Raw genomic sequence first — 9,298 nt, forward strand, 5'->3', positions numbered from 1 at the left:
GTATGCATTCTGACGTGACTGAGTCGGTGATTGGTTCACACAGCGCGCACGGCTAATGTGCCGCCACTGTCCCTCAGCTGGTAGCAAAGCTGCATCTTCATGGTTAGGTCTATAAGATTAACTCCTCGAAGGACTTTTACGAACTTTTCCTTTTCTTGAAAAAAAACTGTGTAACTATCTTCTCAATCCCTGCACTTCTAAAAATATAGTTTCAGATAGAATGATGTCATTTATCGTTTTAATGCGACCCTGCTCGTTGTTTCAATATAGTTGGCCTCATAATTTTTAATTACTTTTCATTCGATCGGCCACACATTTTTCCCTGTACTATCATGGAACATCTGTTCCTATCCTTCCAATTTCGAATAGTGCATTTCTCCATTTTTCTCTTTGCAAGATCCCTCCCATTTTATGAATCCAATCTGATCATTCATTAGAATCCCCTGAGTGGCCGTCTCCACGCATTTCACCTCTCCACTTTTCTGTTGGCTACACTAATTAAAGCTCAGAAAAATCTAGTTGTTTTTGAAATCACGAAAACTCATTCACTTGTGCTGATTATTCAAATTATCATTCATTGTGGATAAGACCCTTCTGATTCTCACTACAGCTTTTATTGAATAACTAATACATATACCGAGGAAGTTTTTCGAAATGTTATTCGGACTGATCCGCACACTTTTTCGGTGCTGTTCGCCGGCAAAAAAGGTATCAAATTTAATCGTTTTAAACACATAAATTCGCCTCATTCAGGTCAAAGTCTGGGTCACCTCAAGCTCCATTGAAATGGTTTACAAATCGCCGTTGGAAATGGGAATAAAAGAGCTTAACAAGGAACAAAAGAGACGAATCCAAAAATGGATCAACAACATCCCAGAAATGGACGGAGAACAGGTAGAGTTTTCAAATTTGTTTTCAAGGAAAAGAAGTTTCATGAAATTTTCAACTCATTCGATTTATCAGTAGATGTTAAAAGCCGTATTTCTCTAATATAAGCCGACCTAAATCGTTAATATTGAGCTCAATGGTATCTCGATTTGAGTTAAAGATATCAAAATTTAGTCATCTTTTAAAATTCTGGTGATATTATGGTCAACAATTTAGTTGACAAGTTTTTGATATTTTCACAAAAAGTGTGATAATCAAGCTTAATGTTGACGGTTTGGGTGAGTTTATATTTGACAAAATAAGTATGTCCAGCACGACCTCTCCAGTTCAAAAAGCGCGGCGCCATATAAATTGCGCGTGAAGTACAAATTTTGAATTAAAAAAAAAACATACCCAGTGGCATTCACTAGGGAGGCGCGTCATTAAGAAAATTTTTACCGCTACCTGCCTTAATTGCCGGACGCCTTTTATAAAGGTTGTGCGAATGTGAGCTCCAAACTACCTGCCAAATTACTTTGGCGTCCGAGCTCTTCTGAGTTGCGATTGTACACCGATTTATAGACTTGACACATTTATTCAACTTTGAGAAATTCGTATTTTTCAGGAAGACGACGATTTATACATCCCGGAAGTTCAAGATTACGAAGTGATTGTTCAGAACTGTGATAATGACATTGTCGATAACGAGTCAATTGGTTCCAGCGATCAAGAAGACGACATTTGCGATCCAGGTTTTGAATACGTCGGCAGTGCCCCTACAATGGCAGACAGTTGCTGATCAATATCTCATTTGCTGTTCTTGTATGAACAATTCTGCTTTCTTTCCTTTTTTCTCCGCCAGTCGAATCATTTGTTTCGTGTCTTCACCCCATTTTCATCACCACCACCAGTGCTCGCTTCTTTCCGGCTCACAGCAGTTGAATGCCATGCATTTTTTCTGTTTCTTTCTCTATTTCTTTTTCTCCTCTTCCTAACACACAGCCGGTGAAACATCTATCTTTCCTCTCTATCTCTCCATTTTTTCTTTCTATGCCTCCCCATCTTTTTCTCTGCCGAACAATTATTTTATTTTTTTAATTCGAAAAAGTTTTATATTTTGTTATCTTGTTGTTTTGACTGTGGTCAAATTAAATAAATAACTGCCACAACGTATTGGTGCACAAAAAACACTCTCGCAGCCGCAACGTGCGAGTTTTGCAATCCCGCGGCGCGCATTTCTGTTTTCTCGTAATTTGATGTATCTATGCAATTGTTCTTAGAAAAGAAATGAATATTTCAAACTACAAATTTAAGAATTTATGAACTCGAAATAATTTTTTAAAAAATGCTCAAAAGTTTAAAAAATTTTCTAACAATTCACTTTTATCGAGAAGGAAAATTCAAGAATATACAGATATAGATGGAACTGGAAAAAAAACTCTCTCTCTCTATACCTTCTCTCTACTTTCTCTGTCATTCCACATACGTTTCCGTAAAAAATATCACGACCAAAGCGGGTTCTCCACCAAGCTGGCGCGGCTACGGCGGTTCAGTGACCCCGTTTTCACTTTTCTGGCATAAATTGAAAAAATATATTTTCCATTCTCAATATTTTGATAAACGGTTTGCTCATTGTGGGTCAGACCAAAAATATTACCACCAAAAACTTTTAGGCAGTTTAAAACTAGTATTTTTTTGTTGACAATGTGCGGAAAAGAAGAGGAAAAAATTACAAAAAAGATAGCGAATTCAATGGGTTTAGCAGGCTTCAAACACAATTTGAAATGTTGATATGCTTTTCTAGAACAAAACTAATTTTCCAATGTTGAATAGTGTAAAAGAGAGCGAAGCAGGTTCGCGCCAGATTGAAAATTTACCGACTACTTTGGTTATCTTTCCTCAATTTTGAAAAAACAATGTTTCAAAGATTTATCGATTTTTGAATTTTTCAGATATGGATGAAGTTCGACGTGTCGTGAGCCTTACTCCGCTTATTATCAGCTTTTTGGGATCGATGACATGTTTTTATGCAACCTGTGAGTTTTTCTGATTTTTTTCCAGTCGGTCGTGAATTTGGGGACTTTGTACAAAACATGATTTCACAAACAAAAAATGGTATTGGATCTTCAGAAATCCAAGAATCATATCAAAACCTTCCAGAAAACCTTCAAACCTAAAGAACTTTTCAGAAAACCTCCACGGTTATTTGTTCGATAAATTTAATTGAAAAACTTTTAAAACTATTAGGCTGAACCGAAAGTTTCTTTCTTTGTCGCAGTGTTGTTTTGGAGGCTTAATTTCTGGATCTCAAAGTGGTGTACCAGGCCAAATTTTTGTTTTTTTTTTCGAGAGATGTGTTCAGTGTCTATTAGATCGCAGGTTATTAAATTTTTATCTCACTTCGTGTTGGAGAAATGACAATTCTTTCGGGCCTTACCCGACTGCACATACCAGACATGATTATATTTTTATTTTTATTTGGTCTTGAAATACCCGGTATTCACATTTGGTGAATGTATATGAGGGACATGTTCGGGCATTGCCTGCAATTAGCCTTCTGTTCAACAAATTTCGCACAGGGGATATCCGATTGAAAGATGCCAACGACCCAGTGAGTTGGATCTCAATCAATTGCTAAAGGTCAGGAAGGCGGATCCATTTTAAACCACTCGTAAAATGTCAAAAGCATTATCCGTTAATCAGCCAAGTATTCTAAACGGATTGAAGTATCTTGGAAACTTCAAGAACTGGGTCGATTCGTATCCTATGCTTTGAGGGACTACAATATGGTTTTTCATGTGGGCATGAGCATGCTTCTCCTATCATTTCTTCACACGTTCAGTTGGGTGGGGGATCTAATTACCGTAGATGAGAAGTGTGTAAGTTACTCTAACCACGTGCGGAAAGGTGACTTGATTGGAAAAGAACAGCTAGCTCTGGGCATCCCGCAATCTAAATTTTACGTGAAAGGGGGATGCTATGAATCTGATGGTTTTTCAAAAAAAATGGAAACTGCGAACTTTTATATGAAAGTACCACTAAAATCGCCGCCCTATAGAGTTCCTAATTAGAGAAATTGAACTTGACAGTCGAATCAAAACAAGGAGAAAAAACCAAAGTACGCTTCCTGCGCGACAATGCGAGATCGCCAGTGACTAGAGGGACCAGCCAAAAATTCATATCGTTTGGCTCAACTATTCTTTTGCACTCATTGTATTTTGCGGCTAATGCCCTTTCGAATGAATGGTTGTTTGAAGCTCTTAGACGTCATCTTGATAGAAATGACTTCAATAGAAAAGATGACAAAAAAAAGGAGTTGGCCCTCATTTTCAATCGCAGCCCTCGTCGTACTAGGCCGATGGAATCAAGAAATTATTGGAGCGTTGCTAGACAATTGTCCCATGGACGTTACTTTCATTGATCTAGCCCCTTCCGCTTCGAGAAAAATTTGAACAAAAATGTTGTCGAAAAAGAAAGAAACTTTCGGTTCAACCTAATAATTTCATGAATCCAGTTTGTGGTCTGAAATCAGTTTTTTTTTGGTCTACAACGGTGTTGTTAAAATTAACCACGTTATAAGTTTGGTCTGTACATAGTTTCAATTCGAGCCCTCCTTTTTTTTTCGGAGTATTTTGAACTAAGATAAGCTGGAGCAACGCCTTGGAAACTCTCAATTTTGATAATGAAATTTTCAGTTTTCATCGACAAAAATGTGGAGCTTACCGCTGATTCGAATTGCTCTTTGAGAAAGCAAGTCATTCTAAAACTTGTAGTTTTAGCCGAATTGGTAATGAAAAAAATTTCAAAGATTTTTCTAACAAAATATTTTCTTACAGCACGGAAACCTACTACTGATTTTTTCTGCTATGTCTGTATTATGTTCTTGCACTCTCATTGCTTACTATGGCCTATGGTGGAGGCGAATCGTGGCTCGTAACTTTTGGAAGTGCTACAACATTGGGTCCGTCATCTGTTTGATTCTATACGTCAAAACGGCCTATCTACTTTTATCGTATGGTGAATTGAAATATGAGAGAGTGATTTTGAAGTTTTAATGTTTTTGTTTCAGACGGGGGATCTCTCACAGAGTATACTATTCTATCAGAATGCCCCGACATCTCAAGAAGGCTCAAAATAAACTTGGTTTTGTTCGGTTTGACAAAAATCATTCTACTCGGAAGCGTGCTGTGTGATTATCCTTTACAAAGAGGATACTTTCTTTTCTGGCAACTTGCTGAAATCGAAGGAATAGGGATTGCCGAAATGCGACTTGCTCAAGATGATGATGACGATAGCGATGTTGAAGAATATGAGCCAGTCGATGATTATTGATTGTTCATAATCAACAGCTTGAAAATCAAGTTTTATGGGCTTTGTTGTTTTCTAAAAAAATTTGAAAAAATCACATCTCGATATCCACACATTCTAATATTCATTTTTTTTCTATTCTCATCATCTTGACCGTTCCTGATTTCTTGAACAACCCTTCTTGCCCTTTCCAAACCATTTCATTTTTTATGTCATTTTGAATTTCCCCAAACTTGTTTGTGAATTCCAATTCAGTTCTTTTTTCCTTCCCAAACGTCCATTTCTCTTCTTCAACCGCTATAGTTCCCATTCTCTTTCCGTTCATCTCTCATCCAAAAAAAACTTTGCGTGTAATACAGTTCATCTCATTTCTTTGATACACAACTAACCATTTGATACTTTCATTGATTTTTGCCGCTTTATTTATGATTCCTGTTTGTGATTTTCAATAAATTTTAAAGCCATTCACCTTCATTTTTCTGTTTTTTTAGCTCTTAAAAATACAGTTCTGTTCATTGCTCATTCTGATGTCCTAAGAAAGAATAATAGCCTTTGTCAAAAAATCACGAAAAAATAGCTAATTACAAAATAGAAGTTTTGATTATGTTTGATACCAGAAAGTTCGGTGTGATTTGATCGAGGTTTCCACTGGTTCGTCGCTTCTTTCTTAAAGGGTACGTTAATCTAAATATTTTTTAAAGCTTTTCACAAGTGAACTGATCCTCATCGGGACAGACATAGATCTGAAGTTTTCAGAAAAATCGGAAAATGTACAATTTATTTTATGACGGCAGCAAACTAGACTTTCTCCCAATGAACAAATTTGAGTTTACAAAACTGGACAAAAAGAATTCGTCGACACTGTTGACTCAACAGAATTTTTGACTTGAACTTTCTTTAAAATAGAGCTAGAGTGTCAAACTTTTTTGTAAAATGTAGCAAATAACCCTAGAAAAAATACTCTAAAACATTTTTACCCAGAAAACGAAAAACAACTTTTTGGCGACAAAATTCACTTTTCGGAAAAGTTCGGGTTTTTGGAGGTTTTTTTTTTCAAAAAATTGGAAAAAATAGAAAACGACGGTGAATGATTTTTTTAATCATGATCAAACTTTATTTTACGCATTCACTCGTCAGATTTTCGAAAACTAAAAAAATCCAAAAATCCGAAATTTCCCAAAACGTGAATTTCGTCGCCAAAAAAGTTGTTTCCCGTTTTCTGGGTAAAAATGTTTTAGAATACTTTTATAGGGTTATTCGCTACATGTTACAAAAAATTTTGACACTTTAGCTCTATTTTGAAGAAAGTTACAGTCCCATCAACGCATTTAACCTTTCTTTTTAGCCAGTACTGTAACTTTTTTGTCGAGTACTGTAAAAGCAAACAAAACACCAACCCAACACCAATTCACATTGATGACTATTCCGTAGTACCATGCCGTGGCTGGTATCACCCATCTCTATCTGTCTCCTTGTCTTTTTCTTTGCTCAGGTGACATCATGTCCTCTTACACTCATGTTAATAGGTGGGCTGCGCCATGCACCTCACACCATCATTTCATTACTCTGTATTAACAGAGACGTAGTTTTAAATGTTTTTACTTGTGGGGTCCCGCCACAAAAGTTGACTCGAACTGTCTGCCATCTTCTATTTTCTTTTTTCTGGCGGGTAATAAGAAGGCATTCTTTTTTTATTTGAACAGTGGTTCAGCCTGTGCGAAGAACTTTCAACTCTTTTTTCGTTTTCCCCTTTTCTTTTTCCCTACCTTTTCCTCTGTATTAGAAAACTTGTGCCTTAATTATTAAAATAAAGAGTTCTTCTAGTAATGGAGCCCGCCGAATTTATTCTTCATGCGAAACATCTCATTGGTGGTATGGTAGGAGCTTTCCTACACTTCATCGAATTTTGTAAGTCAATGTGGTCAACGTGAATTTTTAAATTTGAAAATAGAACATCAATTTTTGCCCTTTGAAATATTGCTGTTTACAGATCTCATAAAAACCGAAGTCGCTCCGCCATCAAACAGCAATTGCTCCTTTTTCAACGAGACGTTGGAAAAGCTCGATACCATTTCTGAATCAGTAACTTAAAAACTAACGACAAGGTATATATCTATAAATTCTAGGCACCGCTCGTGAAAATAATGTTACTCTCAATTATTGGCATTTTGGCTGTTATGGGATGCTTCCTTTTCCTGGCTTCCTACCAAAAAATCGGGACCATGCTTTTTCTGCGAATTAATAATGTTGTCGCAGTTCTATGCTTTCTGCTATATTCTGCTACCATTTTGACTCTTCTGATATTAGATGGTAAGCTTATACCCCAACACGGCCCAGGTTAAATAAAAATTTACAGCGAAAGGAATTTTCCTTGACTCAGGGATTCTTCTCTGCCACGATCTCCAAAGTGAAACTTATAGGAACATTTTATTGTATACAGCCGGTAAATATTATTTGATAATTGGCCTCTACCTGAACGAATACCCTATTCGAGAGGGATTCTTCACTATTTGTGAAGTAGTGTGTCACATTCTTTTCCGAGGAAACCATCCCCAAACGGTAAGCAAATTAATTTTAAACATAAAAATGGTTGGTTTGAATATTGCAGATTCCACACCTGCCGACGTATGAGGAAGCAACGGGCAGTCCATCGTCTCCTCCCCCTAGTTACGAGGTAATACCACTTTTTTTTGATTCGTAAAAATTTGGTTTCAGAATTTCAACAGAATAGTCACTCGACTCGGTGGTGCAACAGTAATTCGAAGCCGTAGACCAAACAATGCTCCTTCCAGACGTGTTTCCAGTGTCCTTCCACTACCGTACCAGGTATCTTTCCGTAAAAAAATAAACTTAAATACGAATCGTCTCAGACTATTGAAGAAACCACAGCTATAATTTCTAACAGACCAGCCAGAAGAACTACGAGTGGACCACCGCCAGTGTACCAAGTAATTTTTAATAACCAACGTATTTTGATAAGAGTATGAAATGTTTCAGGCAAGCAGCGACACAACCACAACTCACAATAGCGGATTGTCTGCAGAATCCCGTCCATTAAGAGATAACGAGGCTCCACCTTCGTATATGGTAATAGATCATCTGAAATAAATGAAAACAACTACTTACTGCATTTTTTTCAGGTAGAATAAAAAGATTGTATGGAATCAAGCTCAGGACAAATTTAAAATGCCTTCTATGACACATCTTCACCTTCGATTTTCGATTTCTTAAATATGATCATCGTTTTTCTTTTTGACTTTTTCCCTCTCTCGTTCCCTCCATTTTTCCTTCTCCCTTGTCTCCCCCAAAATTAAGTATTTACATGGTACTTAACATCTTCAAAAAATCCGGTCATTTCATAATTTTTTCTGTAGTTTTTTGTGATCTCCAGACCCTACTTAGTTTAATTATCCAGAATTCGGTGTAATCCATTAGGAACTTAGTAAAGAAAAATTTGAGATGTTAAGTGAGTGACTAGTTTAAAAATGTCATCCTAAGTTTTTTCCTTGTCGTCACTTTTAAGGTTATCGATAGCTGGATTTCCGCTATCGTCAAACAACATTTTTTGCGGTAATTTGAAAAAGGTTTCTATCTATGACAGTTGTTGTGAATTTTTCCATAGGTTCTCCACATGTTCACTAGGTTTTCCATAAATTATGTCTTTTTTTTATTATTAATTGACAAGAAAATGATTTCAAAAAACTCAGGATCGTTTCAAAATTTTTTAGTCAAAAAAAAGTTATTATGGGAGTTTTTTTGACACATTTCGAATTTGTGAAATTCTCTGAAAATTTCCAAACTCTCACTAGGAAAGGCCTCATAATGGTTGCAAAGATACGCTGGACCAACGAAAATGGATCCGAAAAACATTAAAATTATTGCGTTCGGGGGGAATCGAACCCCCGTCGAATGCTTGGAAGGCATCCATGCTGACCATTACACCACGAACGCTGGATTTCTTTAGAAGAAAGAATATCGGAGATAATCCTAGACGAAAACAGAGAAACAAGAGACAAAGAATAGATCGGAGACAAGCCTGGACGATAACATGAAAATATCTTGAAAAACCTGTTTTCTAGATACGTTATTGAATTATTTCGCTGCGTGGAAATTATTTTCTCTC

At 36.6% G+C, this 9,298-nt stretch overlaps 3 protein-coding genes and 1 non-coding gene across 4 annotated transcripts; 3 read left to right on the forward strand and 1 right to left on the reverse strand.

The window, feature by feature from the left end:
- Window positions 1-786: 786 nt before the first annotated feature.
- Window positions 787-1,666, forward strand: CBG27796 (the record flags this gene model as incomplete). The annotated part of the gene is made up of 2 exons (XM_045239951.1): window positions 787-894; window positions 1,493-1,666. 2 exons carry the CDS (start codon window positions 787-789, stop codon window positions 1,664-1,666), a joined length of 282 nt encoding a protein of 93 aa, XP_045099126.1.
- Window positions 1,667-2,821: 1,155 nt separating this feature from the next.
- CBG27797 lies at window positions 2,822-5,199 on the forward strand (the record flags this gene model as incomplete). The annotated part of the gene is made up of 4 exons (XM_045239952.1): window positions 2,822-2,903; window positions 4,563-4,654; window positions 4,704-4,884; window positions 4,937-5,199. 4 exons carry the CDS (start codon window positions 2,822-2,824, stop codon window positions 5,197-5,199), a joined length of 618 nt encoding a protein of 205 aa, XP_045099127.1.
- A 2,120-nt stretch (window positions 5,200-7,319) lies between these two features.
- Window positions 7,320-8,324, forward strand: CBG27798 (the record flags this gene model as incomplete). The annotated part of the gene is made up of 6 exons (XM_045239953.1): window positions 7,320-7,485; window positions 7,532-7,734; window positions 7,891-8,001; window positions 8,046-8,123; window positions 8,173-8,262; window positions 8,316-8,324. 6 exons carry the CDS (start codon window positions 7,320-7,322, stop codon window positions 8,322-8,324), a joined length of 657 nt encoding a protein of 218 aa, XP_045099128.1.
- A 730-nt stretch (window positions 8,325-9,054) lies between these two features.
- CBG28194 lies at window positions 9,055-9,126 on the reverse strand. The gene has a single exon. It is a non-coding gene (tRNA).
- Window positions 9,127-9,298: the final 172 nt, after the last annotated feature.

Source organism: Caenorhabditis briggsae, assembly GCF_000004555.2.
Source record: "Caenorhabditis briggsae complete genome, chrX, whole genome shotgun sequence".
Lineage (NCBI taxonomy): Eukaryota > Metazoa > Nematoda > Chromadorea > Rhabditida > Rhabditidae > Caenorhabditis > Caenorhabditis briggsae.